General features: G+C 36.8%; 1 protein-coding gene across 3 annotated transcripts in view; it reads right to left on the bottom strand.

Moving 5' to 3' along the window:
* Positions 1-24,106, bottom strand: part of NBEAL1 (neurobeachin like 1) — a 184,827-nt gene that overhangs the window by 25,952 nt on the left and 134,769 nt on the right. For all 3 annotated transcript variants that reach the window (XM_081815332.1, XM_081815331.1, XM_081815330.1), the window contains 6 exons: positions 22,831-22,971; positions 19,651-19,781; positions 16,835-16,944; positions 11,681-11,798; positions 8,709-8,806; positions 1,739-1,855 (listed from right to left, as the gene is read on the bottom strand). In XM_081815332.1, coding sequence (XP_081671458.1) covers positions 1,739-1,855; positions 8,709-8,806; positions 11,681-11,798; positions 16,835-16,944; positions 19,651-19,781; positions 22,831-22,971 — 715 coding nt within the window. The remainder of the gene's footprint in view (positions 1-1,738; positions 1,856-8,708; positions 8,807-11,680; positions 11,799-16,834; positions 16,945-19,650; positions 19,782-22,830; positions 22,972-24,106) is intronic.

Raw genomic sequence — 24,106 nt, forward strand, 5'->3', positions numbered from 1 at the left:
GTACCTGGTTTCCCCTACACTACATCTCATGTGCCTTTGCCCTTTGCTGATGTTGTTTTGTATCCTTTCACTGTAATAAAACTTTAATTGTGAGTACAACTATATGTTGAATACTGTGAGTCCTTCTAGCAATCACCAAACCTGAGGATGGTCTTGGGGACCCAGAACACATCTAGGAATTAGTCATAATTCTTTTTTCTTTCTTTCTAAAAGCTCTATACCTAATGTGGGATTTGCACTCACCATCCCAAGATCAAGAGTCACATGTTTTACTGACTGAGCCAGCCAGGGGCCCCAAATTAGTCATCATTTCTAAGCACTGTTTCTATGTATGCTGAGTTCCAGGCAACTGACTTAGATACTTTGGGAAAACAACTGATTCTGAAGAGTTTGTATTGTTAAACACTAAATAACTATATCTCACTAAACATGAATCTAGGAAAGGAGCGGCAAGAATTAATTATGAAGTACTTTCAGAAACATGGGAAAACATTTACATTAAACTACTACAGAGGATACTACAATATTATTCATTTGAATAAAACTCAGTAGAAAGCTAACTATAATAGAAATGTCCTAAAATTTTTTTATACCAAATTATCAAAAAATTATATAAAGATTTCCCATGACACTGAACCTAAGAAACACATTATAATGATGCTCTAATGCAGGATTGGACAAATTTGGCCTATGGTACAAGTGCAGCCTACCACCTGTTTTATAGGCTGTGGGTAAGCAAAGAATGGTTTTTACATTTTTAAATGGTTCTATTTAAACTGGTTACATATGTACCTACACAACATTCTTGATTTTGCCTTTTGACTACAGAGTCCAAAATATTTACTATCTGGCCCTTTAAGAAAAGTTTACCAATGTCTGTTGTATTGCATGAGAGTTATTGCTTGTTCCACACTTTTCCAAGCTATTCTTAATAACTTTTTATCATCATTTTTTATTCTTGCCAAGAATATTATGTCTTAACTAAATTCATAGGTATAAATGCATTTCATATTCACATGCTGAACCATTCAAAGTAATTCAATATGTATATTTAAACATTTAAACAAAGTACTTTCAATATGTATATTTAAACATTTAAAAAAAGTTTTTTTTTAAGATTTTATTTACTTATTTGACAAAGAGAGACACAGCCAGGGAGGGAACACAAGCAGGGGGAGTGGGAGAGGGAGAAGCAGGCTTCCCGCCAAGCAGGGAGCTCGATGTGGGGCTTGATCCCAGGATCCCGGGATCATGACCTGAGCCGAAGGCAGACGCCCAACGACTGAGCCACCCAGGCGCCCCTAAAGTACTCTTTCAATTATAGCATTAACTATCTTGTTTTAGTTGATTATTCCTTCTGATATTAGCAATTAACAATCTGACTTATTGGGCCATATTTTATAAATGAGCAGACACTATAATTAGGAGTTATTACACTCCCTCTGCATATCATTTCAGCTGTCATGAAAAGCAATTTAAATCAAATTATTTATTCTTCCTTGTCTGGAAAATGTGACGTAGCATAAAGCAAGCCAAGATAAACAGGTCTCAGTACCACTCAGCCGCAAACAAAAACTTCCAGTAAGATTGTTTTAAAAATCCAAGAACATATTATTGCAACATTCTTTACTATTTTGGATTAAATATTATGACCCCCTCTTTACAGAATAAAAGGAGCATTGACTGGTGTATAGAATTCACAGAGAAAATGCTTTGATATTACCAAGTTGGATATTACCTCTATAAAAAATGACTTGAGTTCAGAGAGGTGTTGAAATAGGTTTAGGGTTGAAGTGTCTGTTTTGGTCTGCTTCTGCACTGCTTCTTCTGCTGACAATCTAGGAGGATGTGGTTCCTTCAAAATAATTTTGAGAAACAACAATTCCATAACTATATTAAGACGTCTCTCACTGTATTCCTTTGTACATACTGGGCTCTAGCTATACCAGATTACATACCATGCACTGTTGACAAATTCTAGGCCATTGCTCAGACTGCTCCTTCAGCAGAGTCTTCACCCTGTTCATTTCTAGAGGAAACCCTACTTCTACTTTAAAGTTTTTCTTATTGATGTATTCTTGAATTTCTAAACTAGAATTAATTATTCTCTTTTATTATTTTTACCAACACATTGCTTTGTTTAGTATTTTATTTAGTAATTATTTCTATGTTGGATTATATAGTTGTTTATGGTATATCTTTTCCAACCAGGCAATGGGTATCTTTTTTCTTTTAAGATTTTTTTTTTTTAAGTAATCTCTACACCCAATGTGGGGCTTGAACTCACAACCTCGAGATCAAGAGGTGCACACTCCACCAATTGAGCTAGTCAGGTACCCTTAGGTAAAAGTTATCTTAAAATCAGAAAAAAAATCTTACTCACTTTTGGATTTTTGATACCTAGAATTGTATATAAGTATGACAGATGCTTAATAAATACTTGGTAAAATTAAATGAATCATTCAAAAGTCAAAATTTATATGGGTGAATCCTTATTTCCTGAAATAAGATCAAAATGTCAATACTACTAGAATCAAATTATAAATATTGCTCCATCTGTTTTCAAATAAATTAAAATATTCTTCCTTAACTTTAATGTTAGCAACATAGAACAGTGTTATCTTCATAAATAAGAAATGGTAAATCAAATTAACAAGCAAAAGGCATAATTAAAATGCAGAACAGAATTCCATCTAAAGAGGATTTTTCTATCTCCATCACAAAATATCAGATTATAGAAAAATAATATGACAGCTATAAGTACCTCAATATTTAGCTCTCAATCCACATGAGTATTTATTCACTTTATTTTAAATCAAAGGCTGACTGGGAGTTAAGATGGTGGAGGAGTAGTGGGACCCTAAGTTTGTCTCATCCCTCAAATACAACTAGATAGTTATCAAGTCATTCTGAACACCCAAGAAATCAATTGGAGTTCTGAGAAAAGAAATGCTGTAGGTCTACAAGTAGAAAAGCAACCATTGTTTGGAAGGTAGGAGGCACAGAGATTTGAATCTGGTGTGATATAGCTGAGGATACAGCAGTGGGGAGGGAGGCCTGCTTAAGGAGGCTACCACAAAGTATTATAAGCAGTGGAGTGCAAAATCAGAACTTTTAGAAGACTGCAACTACAGTGAAGGACATGCCTGGCTTAAAGGTGCTAGATGGTGAAGTGGGGCAGAATCCCAGGTGTCACAGCGTGATCTGAGGATCCCTGGGGTCACAAGAAGAATGGGTGGTAGCTAAGTAAGGCACAGTTCCCAGGTAGAGGAGTGTAGAAGCCACCCAAGAACAGCGAGTCTAAGTGCCAGCTTTCTGCTCTGTGTTGCCATAAACTGATCCCCTACGTGATCAAGCGACTGCTTTCCTGAGACAGGTCCCCCAAATGGCAGAAGTGTGGCAAGACCATCCCTGGGAAGAACAGCGCAGGTCCAAACCGTGGGAGTCCCTAAACTTTGGAGTTTTGAAACTCAGTCGCGTGCCTGGGATAAAAAAGCTTGGACACAGGCAGCGTGAACACAGAGTTCTGACAGAAACGGGGGAGACAAGAGTATGAGTGCTTTTCTGTGAGGGCTCACTGAAGAGTGGGGAGTGCAAATTTTCAGCTCCGGGGCTCGAAAGCAGAATGCTGCCATATCCATCATGCCCATCTGTGCTGAAGTCTTCAGGGAGCAAAAGAGCACCCCCTAGTGGAGCCTGGAGCCACTTACACCAAGCCCAGCCTCCCTGTGCACTGCAGGCACATTTCCACTAGGGCAACTGCACCTGAGAATCAGCACAACGGGGCCTTCCCCCAGAAGACCAGCACAAACAACTCCCTTGCACCAAGTCTACTGATCATAGATGGCTGAAAAACTTTGGCTCTAGGGGAAAACTAGCATTCTTTGTATTTTTATTCTTTAGTTATTATTTTATCTTTTTCCAATTCTTTTTTTAATCCTTTTTTAATTTTCACTTTTATAAACATTATATATATATGTTTTATTTTTTGTTTCTTTTCATTGTATTTATATATTTTTTTCTTATTTTGGGATCTAGTTTATTTTATTTTTAAGATTTTATTTATTTGAGAGAGAGAGTGAGAGAGAGAGATCATGAGCAGGGGCGAAGGGTAGAGGGAGAAGCAGACTCCCCACTGAGCAAGGAGCCCAATGTGGGACCTGGGATCATGACCTGAGCTGAAGGCAGAGGCTTAACCAACTGAGCCACCCATGTGCCCGGGATCTAGTTTCTTTTAACAAGTAGACTAAAACACATCCAGGATTTAGTTTCTTTCTGTTGTTGTTATTGTTGTTTTTTTCTTTTTCTTTTCTTTTCTGGACAAAATGACAAGACAGAGAAATTTACCCCAAAATAAAGAACAGGAGGTAGTACTCACAGCCAGGGATTTAATCAATACAGACATAAGTAAGATATCTGAACTAGAATTTAAAACAACAATTATAAAGATACTAGTTGGGCATGAATAAAGTAGAGAAGACATTAGAGAAGAATCCCTTACTGTAGAGATAAGAGAACTAAAATCTAGTCAGGTCAAAATTAAAAATGCTATAACTGAGATACAGACCCAAGTGGAGGCCATAAAAACAAGGATGAAGGAAGCAGAAGAGTGAATCAGTAATACAGAGGTAAAATTACATGAAGTAATGAAGCTGAAAAGAAGAGGGAAATACAACTATTAGAGCATGAAGGTAGACTTAGGGAACTCAGCGATTCCAAAAAGCAAAATAATATCTGTATTAGAGAAGTCCCAGAAGAAGAGCGGGAAAAAGGGGAGAGAAGGTTTATATGAACAAATCATGGCTGAGAACTTTCCTAACCCAGGGAAGGAAAAACACATTCAAGTCCAAGAGGCACAGAGAACTCCCCACAAAAGCAACAAAAATAGGTCAACACCATGAAACTTACAAATTACAAAGATAAAGAGAAAATCCTGAAAGCAGCTTGGGACAAGAGGTCCTTAACGAGTAGACATGTAAGGCTGGCAGGAGACCTGTCCACAGAGACCTGGTAGGTCAGAAAGGACTGGTATGATATATTCAACGAGCTAAATGGGAAAAATATGCAGCCAAGAATACTTTATCCAGTAAGGCTGTAATTCAGAATAGGAGGAGAGATAAAAACTTTCCAAGATAAACAAAAACTAAAGGAATTTGTGAACACTAAAGCAGCCCTGATTAAAGGGGGCCATTTAAGCAAGAGAGAGACCAAAAGTAACAAAAACCAGAAAGGAACAGAGACAATCTACAGGAACAGCGACTTTACAGGTAATACAATGGTACTAAATTCGTATCTTTCAATAATTACACTGAAAGTAAATGGACTAAAGCTCCAATCAAAAGACACAGGGTATCAAAATGGATAAAAAAACAAGACCCATTGATATGCTGCTTAAAAGAGACTAATTTCAGACCCAAAGACACCTCCAGATTGCAAGTGAGGGGGTGGAGAACCATTTATTATGCTAATGGACATCAAAAGAAAGCTGGAGTAGCCATCCTTATATCAGACAAACTAGATTTCAAATTAAAGACTGTAATAAGAGATGAAGAAGGACACTGTATCATAATTAAAGGGTCCATCCAACAGGAAGATCTAACATTTGTAAATACTTATGTCCCTAACTTGGGAGCAGCCAAATATATAAATCAATTAATAACTTAAAAAAAGTCATTGATAGTAATACAATAACAGTAGGGAACATCAACCCACTCACAGCAATGGACATATCACCTAAGCTGAAGATCAACAAGGAAATAAGGGCTTTGAATGACACACTGGACCAGATGGACTTCACAGATATATTCAGAGCATTTCATCCTAAAGCAGCAGAATACACATTTTTTAAGAGTGCACACGAACATTCTCCAGAATAGATCACATACTGGGTCACAAATCAGGACTCGACCAGTACAAAAAAGACTGAGATCATACCATGCATTTTTTTGGACCACAATGCTATTAAGCTTGAAGTCAACCACAAGAAAAAATTTGGAAGGACCACAAATACATGGAGGTTAAAGAACATCCTACTAAAAAATGAATCGGCCCATCAGGAAATTAAAGAAGAATTAAAAATAAATACATGGAAGCAAATGAAAATGAAAGCATGACAGTTCAAAACCTTTGGAATGCAGCAAAGGCGGTCCAGAATGAAGTATATAGCAATACAGGCCTTCCCCAAGAAGCAAGAAAAGGCTCAAATAAACAGCCTAACCTTACACCTACAGAGGCCAGACAAAGAACAGCTAATAAAGCCTAAACCCAGCAGGAGAAAATAATTAATGAAGATTAGAGCAGAAATCAATGAAATAGAAGCCAAAGAACAGTAGAACAGATCAGTGAAACTAGGAGCTGGTTGTCTGAAAGAATTAACAAGATCGATAAACCCCTGGCCAGACTTATCAAAAAGAAAAGAGAAAGGACCCAAATAAATAAAATCATGAATGAAAGAGGAAAGATCACAAACAATACCAAAGAAATACAAACAATTATAAGAGAATATTATGATCAATTATATGCCAACAAATTAGACAATCTGAGACATGGATAAATTCCTAGAAATATATGAACTACCAAAACTGAAACAGGAGGAAATAGAAAACCTGAACAAACCCATAATCAGCAAAGAATGTGAATCAGTAATTTGAATCTCCCAAGAAACAAAAGCCCAGGGCTGGATGGCTTGCCTGGAGGAATTCTACCAAACATTTGAAGAATTAATACCTATTCTTCTGAAACTTCCAAAAAATAAAAATGGAAGGAAAACTTCCAAACTCATTCTCTGAGGGCAGCGTTACCTTAATCCCAAAACCAGACAAAGACCCCACCAGAAAGAAGAATTATAGGCCAACATCCCTGATGAACATGGATGCAAAAATTCTCAACAAGATACTAGCTAATAGGATCTAACAGTACATTAAAAGGATAATTCACCATGATCAAGAGGAATTTATTCCTGGGCTGCACAGGTGGTTCAACATCTGCAAATCAATCAATATAATATACCACATTAATAAAAGAAAGGATAAGACCATATGATCCTCTCAATACATGCAGAAAAAAGATTTGACAAAATACATAATCTTTTCTTGATAAAAACCCTCCACAATGTAGGGACAGAGGGAACATACGTCAACATCATAAAGGCCATATATGAAAGATCCACAGTGAGTATCATTCTCAATGGGGAAAAACTGAGAGCTTTTCCTTTATGGTCAGGAACATGACAGGGATGTCCACTATTACCACTGCTGTTCAACACAGTACTAGAAGTCCTAGCCTCAGAAATCAGAAAATAAAAAGAAATAAAAGGCATCCAAATCAGTAGGGAAGAAGTCAAACTTTCACTATCTGCAGATGACATGATACTCTATGTAAAAACCTGAAAGACTCCACCAAAAAATTGCTAGAACTGATACAGGAATTCAGCAAAATCGCAGGATATAAAAATATATATATATATAAAAACCAATACACAGAAGTCTGTTGCATTTTCCTTCCATTTCTATTTTTTGGAAGTTTCAGAAGAATAGGTATTAATTCTTCAAATGTTTGGTAGAATTCCTCCAGGCAAGCCATCCAGCCCTGGGGGATGGAGTAATTGGGTGATGGGCATTAAGGAGGTCACTTGATGTAACGAGCACTGAGTGTTATATGCAAGTGATGAATCACTAAATTCTACCCCTGAAACTAATAATACACCATATGTTAACTAAATTGAATTTAAATAAAAAATTAAAAAAAAAATCAAAGGCTGACCTTTCCATCATTTTTTATGGTGATAAAAACTAATTAGCACTACTCATATGAAAAAAAGTAAAGCTGGTGCAAAAATATTATAGAATCTATTTTGAAGCTCAATGAAGTGTTCTGTTTTCTTCTGTTACTTTTGCATTCTATCAGCAGATAGGTATAAAGCATTGATTTTAAACATGACCGTTCTGTAAAAAACCACGTTGGAGGCTTCAAACAAACTCTACTAAGGAACTTTGTAGTAATTACAAAGCTTAGTCTGATAGCTTTGTAGTAATTACAAAGCTTAGTCTGATAACTGAATTAACAGAAGTTCAACATATTTATAAGCCAGAATTTAGATACATTCTTGCTGTAACAGTTGTGGAGATTCAATTTATAAATATTTACTACACAAATACTATATGCAAGAAAGATATAAAATGATTAGGAAAAGGTGGCTGCCTATAGCATAATAAAGTGAGGCAAATGCACAAATATACAACTAAGGCAGAAAATGTCATTATTAGGATATAAATAACAGCCCACAGAACATGGAAAGTGATCTAATTCAATAAAAGAGTTTACAGCTATTAATTCAGAGGAGACACAGCATGGTAGAAAGACTTTTGAGTTGGATGGTCATGCATCCAAATCCTGTTCCAGTCACATTTTAGTTGTTTAAACAAAAAGTGATTGGCTTTCTGAGTAAATATAACTCCTCTGTGACTCAAGAGTTATTGACTATATACGTTTGACCACAATATTTTGTTATTTCAAAATAGGAACAATCATTTAAATCTATTTACTTTTTAAGTGACAGTATAATTTTCTTAAATTCTAGATAATTCTGAGAGATACAGTTTTAAATAATTAAAATACTTGAAAATGCCAGTAGTACTCTAGCAATTAAATTCTAGACTTATGTAATCAATAACTTTTTTTTTTAATAATCAATACCTTTAATGACTTACCTTTAACAGTTGACAAGGTGTCTGCCCAAAATTATTAATCATCCCTTCTAAGGCTTTTCTTTCCTTCTCATCTGTTAAGGCATCCAGATCCACAGCTCCTAAAACAAAGAGAAGTAGTCAACTCACTACAGAGTGAAAACTAAGCAAGCCACATAACTGATTAATATAGTGGAGACTGAATAGTGTATTTTCAACAAAATAGCATTGTTTTTCGGTTTATAAGAATATTGTGAGACAGGCAATTTTGTATACGATTCTGTTTATTTATTTATTATTTTTAAAGATTTTATTTATTTGACAGAGAGAGACACAGCGAGAAAGGGAACAGAAGCAGGGGGAGTGGGAGAGGGAGAAGCAGGCTTCCCGCGGAGCAGGGAGCTCGATGCGGGGCTTGATCCCAGGACCCTGGGATCATGACCTGAGCCGAAGGCAGACGCCTAACGACTGAGCCACCCAGGCACCCCATATTTATTTATTTGTTTATTTTAGAGAGCAAGAGAGCACATGAGAACACGAGTGGAGTCGGGGGCGGGAGAGGAGCAGAGGGAGAGGGTCAAGCTGACTCCATGCTGAGTGTGTAGCCCAACTCAGGGCTTAATCCCACGAGCCTGAGATCATGACCTGAGCTGAAATGAAGAGTTGGACGCTTAACAACTGAGCCATCCAGGCACCCCAAGAGGCAATTTTTAAAAAAAACAGTGACTTCAAACATTAAATATGTATAAAAATACACTCCATCCATTATTTAGAACAAAAATATTTTAAACAAAAGTTAACTGGTAGTGCATAAAAGTTTCTCTTGAAAACGTACAAACTGGGGCGCCTGGGTGGCTCAGATGGTTAAGCATCTGCCTTCAGCTCAGGTGATGATCCCAGGGTCCTGGGGTCGAGCCCCACATCGGGCTCCTGGTTCAGTGGGGAACCTGCTTCTCCTTCTCCCTCTGCCTCTCTGCCTGCTCATGCTCTCTCTCTCTGTATCTCTGTGTCTCAAATGAATAAATAAAATCTTTAAAAAAAAAAAAAACGTACAAACTATTTCACAGTACACCTAATGTTGTCTTCATGATAAGCTGAAACAAGTATAATAACCACACAAAATACTGTTAAGTTACTGCTTATCTAACAAATACTGGGAAAGGTGATATTCTGGTTAACTGATTATACCCAACCGTACTTGATATGGTTAGTAAGCGGCCAAACTAGGTAAGTTGGATTTCAAAGCCTATGCTCATAACCACCATGCATACTACCTCTCTACAAAACTATTATCAAATGAATATGGCAATGCAAAAACATACTTGTCTGTTTACCAAAAGGCATGTGGACTCTGCTCAAGTTCACATAAATTCACACTATTCACAATCTTTATTACTGAAGAATTAGAAAAAAACTACTTCTTAAGGCTTTCAAAGCCTTCAGAAAATGTTCTTGATCCCGAGCTAAATATTAGAATGATGTCAACTTATTTTACCATTTGAAGAGTTTGTTATTTATAATACTAAAGGTCTTCTTTGCACTTATTGTAGGACCTGACTGAATAGGACACTTAGAGCCAGTAATCAAAAACTTTTATGCCATCAATAACTGACATTTATAATTAGATTTGCATATATACTTTTTTTTTTTAATCCCCCTTCAGTCTTCCCTGCACCTACCTCCCCTCTGGCAATCATTAGTTTGTTCTCTGTATTTAAGAGTCTGTCTTTTTTTTTTTTTCTTTCTTCATTTGTTTTGTTAGAACTTATTTACATCATTTTTAAATTCTAACAGTTATTTTTTTTTAAGTTTTACTTAAATTCCAGTTAACATACAGTGTAATATTAGTTTCAGATATACAACATAGTAATTCATCAATACCATACATCACCTGTTGCTCATCAAGACAAGTGCACTCCTTAATCCCCATCATCTATTTAACTCCTCCCCCACCCCCACCGTAATCATCAGTTTGTTCTCTATAGTTAAGAGTCTACTTCTTGGTTTGTCTTTTTTGCCCCCACCCCTTTACTCATTTGTTTTCTTAAATTCCACATATGAGTGAAATCATATAGTATTTGTCTTTCTCTGACTTATGTCTCTTAGCATTACAGCCTCTAGGTCCATCCATGCTGTTACAAATGACAAGATCACATTCTTTTTTACGGCTAATGATCCATTGTGTGTGTGTGTGTGTGTGTGTGTGTGTGTGTCTCACATCTTCTTTATCCATTCATCTATCAAAGGACACTGGTTGCTTCCATATCTTGACTACTATAAATAATGCTGCCATAAACAAAGGGATACACAGATCTTTTCAAATTACTGTTTTCATATTCTTTGGGTAAATATCCAGTAGTGGAAATCATAGCATACTTCTATTTTTAATTTTTTGAAGAACTCCCATACTGTTTTTCACAGTGGCTGCACTAGTGTACAAGGGTTCTTTTTTCTCCATATCCTTGCTAACACTTGTTATTTCTTATGTTTTTTATTTTAGCCATTCTGACAGGCATAAGGTGACTTCTCACTGTGGTTCTGATTTGCATTTCCCCGATGATGAGTGATGCTGAGCATCTTTTCATGTGTCTGTTGGCCATCTGTACGTCTTCTTTGGAAGAATGTCTCTTCAGGTCCTCTGGCCAGTTTTAAAATCAGATTTTTTTTTGGTGTTGAGTTGTATAAATTCTTTATATATTTTGGATATTAACCCCTTACTGGATATATCACTTGCAAATATCTTCTCCCACTGAGTAGGTTGCCTTTTTGTTTTGTTGATGGTTTCCTTCACTGTGAAAAGTGAAGATTTGCATATATACTCTTAACTACTATTGAAAAAAACCCACACATCAGTCTCTTAATATTTCAAATAGAAAAGATCATTAAAACTATTTTTAAATGTAGTCTTTCTCATGACCAAAATATCATGTATAAACATCGATTAAATGATACTTTCCATCAATGGAATGTAAGATAAAAAGTATATAGGCTTATACCTTCATAACTACAGTAATAGAAAACATTGAGTGCTTCCACTGCCGCTGGCCCCCTCTGTTTATAGCCAAAAATCAGATCTATCCATTCATGAAGATGAGCAGAAACATATTCAGACTCCTAGAAAAAGAACAAATAATATAGAGATACCTTCCAACTACAATGTAAATATTGGTCCTTTAAAATAAGGTAAGAGAAAATTAAGCATTTCCACGCACAAATCTTATCACTGTTAATAAAATTATCTCAAAATCACGTTAAACATTCAATCAGTATCTACCACATATTTTGGATATATTCTATCGAGGATAATGTAGACATATTTATTAATTTTTTTTGAAGATTTTATTTATTTATTTGACAGAGAGAAACACAGCGAGAGAGGGAATACAAGCAGGGGGAGGGGTAGTGGGAGAAGCAGGCTTCCCACTGAGCAGGGAGCCCGATGCGGGATTCGATCCCAAGACCCCGGGATCATGCCCTGAGCTGAAGGCAGACACTTAACGACTGAGCCACCCAGGCGCCCCATTTATTAATATTTAATAATACATATACACCTCTTAACTAATGGGTAAAGAAAATAACTCAAGTATTCTAATAGCCTAAATATCAACAACAAAATACTTAATAATGGCTATGGATATATATTTGCTGTGAAATTTCCACTGAAATAGCTATCTAGAATTCAATTCAAAGAAACAAACCAGTTGGGGTTGATTAAAGGTGGCTGAAAATCACCCCTCCAACCTACCCGACCCGACACCACCCCACTAAGAAGGTGGACTGTTTGGCAGGCAGAGCCTTGAAGGACCTCCTGAAGCCTGTTAGTGATGGTTTGAAAAAGGTATGGGAATTGTTATTGGAGACAGTAGAAAAGGGGGCTCAAGTTTAGTTCCATCAAAGATAGAAAGAGTACCTAATCAACTCATGAATCTGGGGATAGAGATTTTTTTTTTGGTTTCTATTTTAATTCCAGTTGGTTGATATACAGTGTAATATTAGATTCTGGTGTACAACATAGTGATTCAACATTTCCACACAATGGGTGGGGGGAGGGGTTAAATAGGTGATGGGGATTAAGGAGTGCATTTGTTGTGATGAGCACCTGGGTGTTATCTGGGGATGGAGATTTTCCTGCTAATTGGATCTTTTAGCAGCCTGTGATAAAGTGTGGAAGGAGTAAGATGAATTTAAAAAAAGAACTATTCATGGGGCACCTGGGTGGCTCAGTGGGTTAAGCGTCTGCCTTCAGCTCAGGTCATGATCCTAGGGTCCTGCTCCAGTACTGGCTCCCTGCTCAGCGGGGAGCCTGCTTCTCCCTCTCCTCCCTGCTCATGCTTTCTGTCGCTATCTCTGTCTCTCTCTCTCAAATAAATGAATAAAAATCTTAAAAAAAAAAAAAGCTATTTAGGTTTTAAGCATAACTTTAAAAAAATATAAAGGAGCAGGTCTTGCTGGCTTCCAAATAAAATTATTTCTCATTCGGGCGCCTGGGTGGCTCAGTTGGTTAAGCGACTGCCTTCGACTCAGGTCATAATCCTGGAGTCCCGGGATCGAGTCCCGCATCGGGCTCCCTGCTCGGCAGGGAGTCTGTTTCTCCCTCTGACCCTCCCCCTCTCATGCTCTCTCTCTCTCATTCTCTCTCTCAAATAAATAAATAAAATCTAAAAAAAAAAAAAAGTTAAAAAAAAATTATTTCTCATTCCCAGGATACTAGAGAGCAAAGACTCTCTAACTGAGAAATGGCCAAGGTCAATGATCAAATCAGGGTGTCACCAGTAAAATATGGCCTCAGGCGAAAGTTTAGTTCAAGAGTGTGGCTGTGAAGCAATCTGCTGAGACTTCAAAGATTTAAGGTTGTGCTGCACAGACCCACTCAACTAGAAAATAGAACATCTTAAGAATCTTATTTCCACAGTAGCCTCCCACTGGGCCCAAAGGAAATAAGAGGCTGTTTAGATTCTAAAGTAATGTGAAATGGTTTTTATCCAATAAAGTTGATGCATAAGAAACCCAGAAAAATTTAAAAGATATTGTATTAGTTCAGTTAGTTCAGACTGAAAGAGACAAACTTCGAAAAGGATGGGACCGTTGGCTTTCAATTTACTGTGGTTAGGTAAGACGCTGACAAAGATACTCATGCACTTTTTTTTTTTTTTAAATGTAAAAGAAACAATGACTCAAAGCAGGAAGCTAAGAGCCAAAGGGTAAAACAAAATAGCCATAGAGAACCACTCCTAGGGAATAGCACTGGGCCCTAATGAAAGAACTGAAAGCATGTCCCTGCTGGAATTCTGAATTGTTATAAAGCAGTTACTGCTAGGTACCTCTTGTTTTTCTTTCCCCCACCTTTTTAAATTAAATTCTATGCCCAACGTGGGGCTCAAACTCATGAACCAAGAGATCAAGAGTCACATGCTCTATGGACTGAGCTAGCCAGGCACCCCTTCTAATCTCCCTTTTGAATGAGAGTGTCTATGATAGTTCTTCTGTCTCTGTCATAACACTGTTGTTATGTGGGGACAGATAACCTGTTTCTCTACTCCACAGTCTTCAGATGCAAGAGCAGACAAACCTGAGTAGTTTTGTGCCCACATGGATTTAATTTAGATTACTAACAAGATTCTGGACTTCAGACCTCATGCCTTCATGAGGCATGGATCAGCAAATTACTTACTGCTTGTGGGCCAAATTTTACTAGCTCCAGATTTGTATAGTAGTACAACAAAACCACATCCATTTTCTTTTGCATTATAATGGCAGAATTTTGACACAGACCTTAAAGCCAGCGAAAATATTTACTACCTGGTCCTCTATAGAAAAAGTTTTCAAGGGCACCTGGGTGGCTCAGTCGGTTAAGCGTCTGCCTTCGGCTCAGGTCATGATCCCAAGGGTCCTGGGATAGATCCCCGCATCAGGCTCCCTGCTCAGCGGGGAGCCTGCTTCTCCCTCTCCCACTCCCCCTGCTTGTGTTCCCTCTCTCGCTGTCTCTCTCTGTTAAATAAATAAATTAAATCTTTAAAAAAAAAAAAGTTTGCAGATCCCTTACTTAAAGGTCCCTGACATGAGACTTTGGGAGGATCTTGAGAGGAAGTATGTACATTTTGCATGTAAGAGGAATGCAAATAATTTGTAGTCAGAGGGCACACTGTATGTGGAGGATTAAAGATGGTTGCAAATTCTTTTTTGCAACCTCCCACCACTGAGAGATGGAGTTTACCTTCCCTCCTCTTGAATCTGCACTGATCCTACTACTGTATGACTCTGACAAGGTGACACAAGTGCTGTGACCGTTCACAGGCTTAAGCCTTAAGAAAGCATGGAAGCTTCCAATTTTGTACTCTTTCCTGAGCTGTAGACATGTACATGTCTGACTAGCTAGAGAGGCCACATGAAGAGGAGATATCCTGAGATTACATGGGAAGGAAGAAAAGCCCAGCATTGCATTGTCTCACTCAGTGCAGCCTCCAGATGACTCCAACCTCAACTGCTATGACTGCAAGGGCATGAGAACCTCAAGCAAGATGAGAACTGCTCAGTTGAGACCAGTTAATTCACAGAACTGTGAGAGATAATAAAATGACTAAATTTTAAGCCACTAAATTTTGGATAGTTTATTGCACAGCAATACATAACTGAAACACAGGCTTCTAACATATTAATATAAGGAGCATGTCTTCCCAAAATCCTGGACCCCTACACTTCATGTCATAGGTAATACAGAGGAATGCATCTGAGAAGTTCCTGGCTATCTAATCAGTAACAGATTTTTTCTGAGTTGCTTAATGTTTTTTCCAATTCCTTATTCATGCATAGTGTTACTGCTTACAAATATTATGATCTAATCCTGAATTTTATAAATTTGACATACTATATACTAATGACAAGGAACGTTTCCAAGTATTGGCCTAATTAGTTTCAGACTCCGAAACATTTCAGTTTAGATAGAGAACTAAGTGGACTATTGTAGGGGGAAAAAAACGCATCATTTACAAAATGACACAATATCAGTGTTTAACTCTCACTACTCTTTTTTTTTTTTTTTAAGATTTTATTTATTTGACAGAGAGAGACACAGTGAGAGAGGGAACACAAGCAGGGGGAGTGGGAGAGGGAGAAGCAGGCTTCCCGCTGAGCAAGGAGCCTGATGCGGGGCTCGATCCCAGGACCCTGGGATCATGACCTGAACTGAAGGCAGATGCTTAACGACTGAACCACCCAGGCGCCCCTCTCACTACTCTTTTAATCCCAAACTGGAAATTCAACTAAAAACTAACATTTTTTTAAAGTGGAATTTAGGATTTAGCAGTCGTATTAAAAACTTACTGAAATCCTTCAGAGAAAACAAAAATGTACTCATCCTTGTTAGATTTTTTTTTTTTAAAGATTTTATTTCTTTATTTGAGAGAGAAAGAGAGCACAAGCACAAGCCGGGGGAGGGGAAAAGGAAGAGGGAGAGAGAATCTCAAGCAGATTCCACACTAAGCATGTAACCTGACAAAGGGCTTGATCCCAGGACCCTGAGATCATGACCTGAGCTGAAATCAAGAGTTGGACACTTAACCGACCAAGCTACCTAGGAGCTCCCTCATCCTTGTTAGATTTGAAACAAGTGGGAACTGCAAAACACCAAACGACACCAGCTTGATGGTTGGAATAGTTTAAAATACAACAGGCAGTTATCTTATAGAACTGAATATATATATATATATGTTTTTTTGCTATATATCCTTGGGACTATACTATATTCTTACTGTATCAGAAGATTCAGAACCTCAAAATAAATTACCATATTATACTCTCTACAACGGTATACATAACAGATGACAAATTAATCTAGAAAAATAATTAATAGCCAGATATACATCAATCTATTCTCTAGAAAACACACGCATCTCTATCTTAGTGATCTAATAAATAAATACAAAAATCTGAGGTGCCTGGGTGGCTCAGTTGGTTAAGCGGCTGCCTTCGGCTCAGGTCATGATCCCAGCGTCCTGGGATGGAGTCCCGCATTGGGTTCCTTGCTCAGCGGAGGGCCTGCTTCTCCCTCTCCCTCTGCCTGCTGCTCTGCCTACTTGTGCTCTCTCTCTCTAATAAATAAATAAAATCATTAAAAATAAATAAATAAATAAAAATAAACACAAAAGTCTTACCAGAGCTTTCCTATGTTTATAGATGAAATCTTCAGCTGACTTAGCCCATTTGGGGAGAATGACATCATTTACTACTTCTTTGGAAACTTGTAGACAACCCAAGTTAAATTCTAAGACAAATAAAAGATAAATGCATCAAATCATTTTAGATTTAAATAAATCAAGTAAAACAAGTATAAGGGCACAATCCTTAGCAAAACTGAGGCTTCTTTTCTTCTCTAAAAGGTGAGAACCAAGTTCCCTTCTTGATCTAAATTTACTGAACAGGTAAAAATAATTCTTATATTGAAATGCATTTTATCAGTTGATTAAAAAGGTAAATGAAAATAAAACACTTTCAAATTAGTTATTACAAAGTAAATCAGATTAACAATTGATTTTTGGTTGAGAAGTGGGGATGACCAAAATCTTAACCTACACAAAAATGCAATATTCAGTATTCTTCTTACATTAAAAATAATTAATATAGTCCTTCTAATGGTTAATTTACAAAATACAGCTCCTAGCGCTTTTCAGTGTAACTTACTTTAAATTCACTCAGTGGAAGTGTTGTATTTGTCATAATAAAAAATATATATTTGTATACCATTCTTCTAAGTAGACACTGATATCATAAAGATTTGCTCATATAATTAAAATACAGTATTTTGACAAAATTGTCCCAAAGATGAAGTTTTCTTGTTTATATAGTGTGGAAAGAGAAAAGTGTTAACATAAAAGACCTTCATAAAAGAAGCTGTCTTAAAATATCAGTGTGTCCCAAAGCTGAATAGAGAGGTCTGAATGTCATAGAATGACAGGATGCACAGGGCCTGTGGCTTTGTTAATGAAACTACTGTGTAACAGACATTGTTGCCAACCTGCTAGCCATCCCTCCTTATTTGGTAACAGAACCTTGATTTTATTCAAGTATCCATCCTTGTGCTTTATTTTATGCCTGTAGCAGGCTGACTGGTATAAGGACAATGAGGAGACGTTATAGGAAAGGATTTCTCACTCTTAAGAAATGACACAAATAATTAACAATCCACTTCTTTCTAAGACACTATTGTATCTGCCTATGAAGCCTAGAAATGCTTCAGTCATTTGTAACCACGAGAGGGAAGGAGCCAAGGACAAAGCCCAAACACTTCGAACAGCAGAATGAAAATACAGAAAGAACTTGGCTTTGATGATGTTGTTAAGCTACCTGAATACTACCATACCTTACGGTTTTCATTGTGGAAAATACTAAAATTTTCTTGCACAATTTTGAGTTGGTTTTATTAATATTTGTTTTACTAATTAATATTTGTTGACATTCTAAGTAATGTACTTTGCTTTCTCCCACCTAACTCATTTCAAAGAAGCAATATACAATTAGAAAAGGAAGCCAGCAGGACAGCAGTGTAACACAACAACTTGCTCTAGCGAACATCAGAAATTGTCAAACTAAGAGTATCTTAACTTCTGTGTTCAAATTTAATCTGCTCATCCTCCTAGCCCAGACACCCTGCTTTGGAGGCTCCAGTCCTATGGCTAAGAGTCTAGGCTCAGAGTCCGTCAATAGAGTCATTTGATTTTCTGAAAGTGACCAATTTTATTTTATTTATTTATTTTTTTAAAGATTATTTATTCATTTGAGACACAGAGAGAGAGAGAGCATGAGCAGGGGGAGAAGCAGGAAGAGAGGGAGAAGCAGGCTCCCCACTGAGCCAGGAGCCTGATGCGGGGCTTGATCCCAGGACCCTGGGATCAGACCTGAGCCGAAGGCAGACGCTTAACCATCTGAGCCACCCAGGCGCCCCTGAAAGTGATCAATTTTAAGTGCCTTACTCTGAGAAATCAGATGCCCTGCCTCCAACAGCATGTCTCAGGGTGCATGATCAGAGGACATAAAGCCCCGGATATGCTCTCCCTAGTGTGGCAAACAACTCTACTGAAGAAGCAAAGGGTCAAACATTAATACTTCATACTAAGGGAGGAAAAAGAAGTTGGTAATGGTCCACTGACACTGTAATTTCCCTTAAGAACCCCGGTAGTAACCATCTTGCATTTTCTTAGTGTGCTTAAAAATAAATCTAAAATTACTTCATAGAGGAAGTATTTGGATATTTTTAAAGACTGTCTTTGGCTCCATAATTCTCTACTGCAAAAACATAATATGATTTTTCAAATATTGTGGCAACTTATACCCTGTCATTAATTTCAATTTGCCTCCTCCCTTCTGCTCTAAACCAGGAGTCAGCCAACTTTTTCTATGAAGTGTCAAAGAATAAATATTTTTTGCTTTTTAAACCCCTGGTCTCTGTTGCAACTACTCAAATATGCTGTTATGTTATGAAAGCAGCCACAATCTGTATGTAGATGAATTGGCTTGGCTGTGTTCCAGCAAAATTTTATTTATAAACAAATGAGTTTACACCCTGTGGATCTGACCCACGACTTATAGTCTGCAAACCCCTGGTCTAAATCCTCATCTTATCTAACTCAAACACTTCTTTTTTTTTCTTCCCGCCCCTAACTCAAAAACTTTTAGCCTAAGTGGATAGCTATATGGCTGAAATAGCATATGGCCATTTTTGCTTTCTAGGAAACACTATACTCTGAATTCTCTCACCAATTCAAATTTGACTCATTTATCATGGTTCACCACAGCACTTCCCTGGAAAGTAAGACTATATCTGGGCATCAGTCAAACCCTCTCAATGAACAGTGCACAGACAGAATGAACCTTAAATAATCTATAGAATATCATAACAATATCCTGAAAGGTATTTTTCAGGATCCTTCACTGGGACCTGTTGAGTCAAAATTTTTAATCTCTTATTTCTTACGATTTTGATTTTCCAAAAACTCTGGGAAATAGAAGAATTCAGGAATAAGTTCCTTCACATCATATGGGTTGTCCATGAGAGCCTGCCATGTGGCGGGGATGGAATGGAACTGTCGATCTGCACAGTCAAACCTGCACGTGGAGATTGACAGAGAACAGTGAGTACTTAAGGACAGCAGCAACAGCCATGAAACAAACCTTACACCTCCTTCAGGTTTCCTAATGACTAGAGTTTCTCTTTCGTTAATCTTTCTCTTAATGTCTAAAAACACCATTTGGGAGGCACCTGGGCGGCTCAGTCAGTTAAGTGTCTGCCTTCGGCTCAGGTCGTGATCCCGGAGTCCCGGGATGGAGCCCCGCCTCGGGCACCCTGCTCAGCAGGAAGCCTGCTTCTCCCTCTCCCACCCCCCCTGCTTGTGCGCCCTCTCTCTCCTGTCAAATAAATAAATTCTTTTAAATAAAATAAAATAAAAACACATTTGTTTTTCCTTCTTATGATAATCTATCTTTCAAATTTTGTTGCCAGGAACTAAATACTGTAACTTTAATCACTAGTATCATTTTATTTAAAAGAGCTGAAAACCAAATCACACTGGAGAAAATTTTCAAGTAATTAAATGTAAACCTAAGAGACTTTTAAAGAAAGGCCTAATTTTTGCTGAGTAAAATTCATTACCGAGAGTGAATAAACATTATTCGGATATTTTAGAATCACAGAATTTAAATATCATTGTTAATATACATGATTAACAGATCCATAGGAATGCTGCTGATTTAATCCTCTATACATAAACACCTTTGCAAACTCTTCTGCTAAAAACCAGAGGGTAAGTTAGGGAAATAGTTCTGTGGCTAAAGCTTTTTATATTTTACTTGCATGTACTATTATTTTAAAGTTCCACCACAGGCCTATGGTAGTTGCAAGAAGGTCAAGTAGTCACGTTATAATTTTATTATACTGTTTTTATTTATTTGTTTTATTCACAAAAAGCATAACCCCTCTGTTTCATCACCTTTGATATTGTTTTCCTGGATTTACCTAGTAATGACTTACTAAATGACACTGATGACTATTTTGACTCTTTTTATGCCTACCAGTCTTGGTTTGAGGTGGAGCTGAACTTAGCAGAACTCTGAGTTTAATTACAGTCAATGTTGGGTCATCAATAAAGTCTAATAATGGTGTATCCAAATTTAAGGAGATAGAGTTTTTTTTAAATTTTTTATTGTTATGTTAATCACCATACCTTTAAGGAGATAGAGTTTTAATGGTAGAATTTTTTGTTTGGGTAAGGGAGAACAGCTTTCCTGAGATATAATTTACATATAATTCACAATTCAATGATTTTCAGTATATTCATGAGTTGTGCAACAATCACCACAATCAAATTTAGAACATTTTCATCACTCCAAAAAGAAACCCTGCATCTATTAGCAGTCACTCGCCATCCACTCTATCTCTACTCTCTGGCAACTACTAATCTACTTTCCGTCTCTATGGATTTGTCTCTTTGGGACGCTTCACGTAAATCATACAACATGTGGCTTTTTATGTCTGGCTTATTACATTTAGCATACTGTTTTTGAGGATCATTCATGTCGCAACATATATCTATCCTTCATTCCTTTTATCTACTCATGGCCAAATAATATTCCCATTGTACAGATATACTACATTTTATTTATTCCTTTCTCACCTGACAGATAAACAACCTTTGGGCTGTTTTTACTTTTTGGCTATTACAAATAATGCTGCTATGTACACCTGTCTACAAGTTTTTGTATGAACATATGTCTTCAATTATTTTGGATATATAGCTAGGAGTGGAATTACTAGGTCATATAATAATTTTATGTTTAACCCTTTAAAGAACTGCCAGACTGTTTTCCACAGAGGCTACAGCATTTTTAATTTCCACAGGCAGTACATAAGGGTTCCAGCTTCTCAACATGCTCATCAATACTAGGTATTATCTGTCTTTTTTATTATTGCCATCCTTGGAGGTGTGAAGAAGTATCTCAATTTGGTTTTGATTTGAATTTCCCTGATGACTAATAATATTGAGCATCTTTTCATATGTTTCTTGGACATTTGTATATCTTCTTTGGAGAAATGTCCATTCAGATCCTTTGTTCAGTTTTTAACTGGGTTGTCTATTATTGCATTGTAAGGGTTATTGCATTATAGACTTCTAAATACAAGTCCCTTATCAGATATACAACCTATAAATATTTTCTCCCTCTGAATGGGTTGTCCTTTTCCTTTCTTGATGGTGTCTTTTGAAGCACAGAATCTATTTCTTAAGCTTTGCAATAAAATCACTTATTTTTAAAATCATTAAAAGCTGAAAAGACCCAGTTATACTTTAATGGGGTGAAAATTACCTGCTATCATGTATATGTAACATTTGGAGATGGTTAATGTGATCATGGGGACAGAGTCTCTTCTTGAAAGCCAAGGCTTACTGTACTAAAGATAGGAGGTAAGGTTAATTTTGAGAGATAAAAACTATATGCCAAGAGAGTAGAATAGGCAATGTTTATATAGCTCAATTGGGTGCATAGGAAAGGTGAAATAGTAATGTTAAAGAATAAGGCAACACGGAGATAAAATGTGATTAAGTAGGGAGCTATAGAGAGGACACACTGGAAAACCGAGGACTCATAAAGAAGTTTGTTTCTTTAGGATTATTAGGAAAGTGTGAAACATAGTAAGTTATAACTGACAGGTAAATATGATAATACAATGGCATCACAGACCTGTGTGGATTATGTAAGAGCCCCTCATTCCTCCTTATTTTTATTCTTTAATAAATATTTTAAAGAGGACTACATATGCATTGGTTAGGTTTAAATCTCTGGCAGATGTCATGGATCTAGGTCTAAATCAGTTCAAACTCTCAATCTCTGGCAGGTTCCTAAAACCAGTAAGAATCACAAAGTTACACTAGATAACAGTAAAAAGGAATTCTCCTTAAAGGTCATTTGTGTAAGTCAATTGGAGTGACCCATTCTCAAACTAGTTTGGCTGTTTTTGTTTAGAGGCTATTAAATGAATCAAAATCTAATAGAGGAGAATAAAAAAGATAAGGCCCTGTTATACAGTACATGACATGAAAGCCAAGAGTTTTCAATGCTAACATGTAGTATTAAGAAAATAGCTTATTTACCCAAAACATACCTTCCACTCTGAAGCTGGATGTGGAGGGTGGTGAATGGTTCTGTACGAATAAGATAGTGCATAACCCCAGCAGAATTTGAATAGTGAGTACCATAATGAAATTTATCAATAGTTCCCATGGGATCCTCAAAATTTTCATATCTAAAAAAAGAAACTAAACTTTTGTAACCACAACAGTAATATTAAATTAGGAGGACATAAGGTTGTATTGCATTGCTAGAAACATTCTTTTTAAGAAGTCCCTGTTAATATTCATTGTTTACATATTCATATCATCACACCAAGTTAATAAATGAAAAACAATTCTTTTTTTTTCCTGAAAGTAGTATCACTAGAAACAGGATTCTGGGATAGTTTCATATTATGCAATAATATGTAGTTGCTGTAGATAAATTAGAAAACACAGAGAACCAAAAAAGGGGAAACTTAAAATCAAGCGCAGAGATAATTAACATTAACATTCTGATGAGTATCTGTCACCCTTAATATATAAGTTAATACACAAATATATTTCAATATAAAAGTGCTATACATAATATATTGTTCACAACCTATTTTTTCATTAGTTATTTTCTACTTATGTCTTTCCAAATGACTGAGTAGTCTACTTTTTAACAGTACCTGGTATTTATTTATTTTTTTTTTAAAGATTTTTTATTTATTTATATATTTGAGAGAGAGCACATGAGAGGGGGGAGGGTCAGAGGGAGAAGCAGACTCCCTGCCGAGCAGGGAGCCCGATGTGGGACTCGATCCCGGGACTCCAGGATCATGACCTGAGCCGAAGGCAGTCGCTTAACCAACTGAGCCACCCAGGCGCCCCCAGTACCTGGTATTTATAACAGTAACATATATGAATTTATGACAATTTAACTATTTCTTTAGTTTTAGATACAAAGGGTTGTTTCCATTTTTCTGCTACTGTAAGCAAAGTGATAATGAGACATCCCTTTGTGGCCAAGGTAATGAAAGAAAATATAGAGGATCGGTCAAGAATTATGGAAATGAATGCCTAACAATTAAAGGATAAAGAAGGTTGGATAGGAAGGAAGATGATGAATAGGAAGACCTAAAGCAGATAATAAGGAAAGGATATATATATAGTGATTCTGTAAGCACTACCACTGTGTAATTGTTTTGAATGGTGGTTTGAATACTGACATCTGAATTAGCGGGTATAAAATCTGAGTAAGAACACTTTTTTGGAGGAAATAAACACTAAACTTTTCAAACCAAAACAGTAATTAGTTCATCGAGTTGAGGCCAATTTCCTTTT

This window comes from Leptonychotes weddellii, chromosome 3, assembly GCF_054177405.1.
Source record: "Leptonychotes weddellii isolate Sample4059 chromosome 3, ASM5417740v2, whole genome shotgun sequence".
Taxonomy (NCBI): Eukaryota; Metazoa; Chordata; class Mammalia; order Carnivora; family Phocidae; genus Leptonychotes; species Leptonychotes weddellii.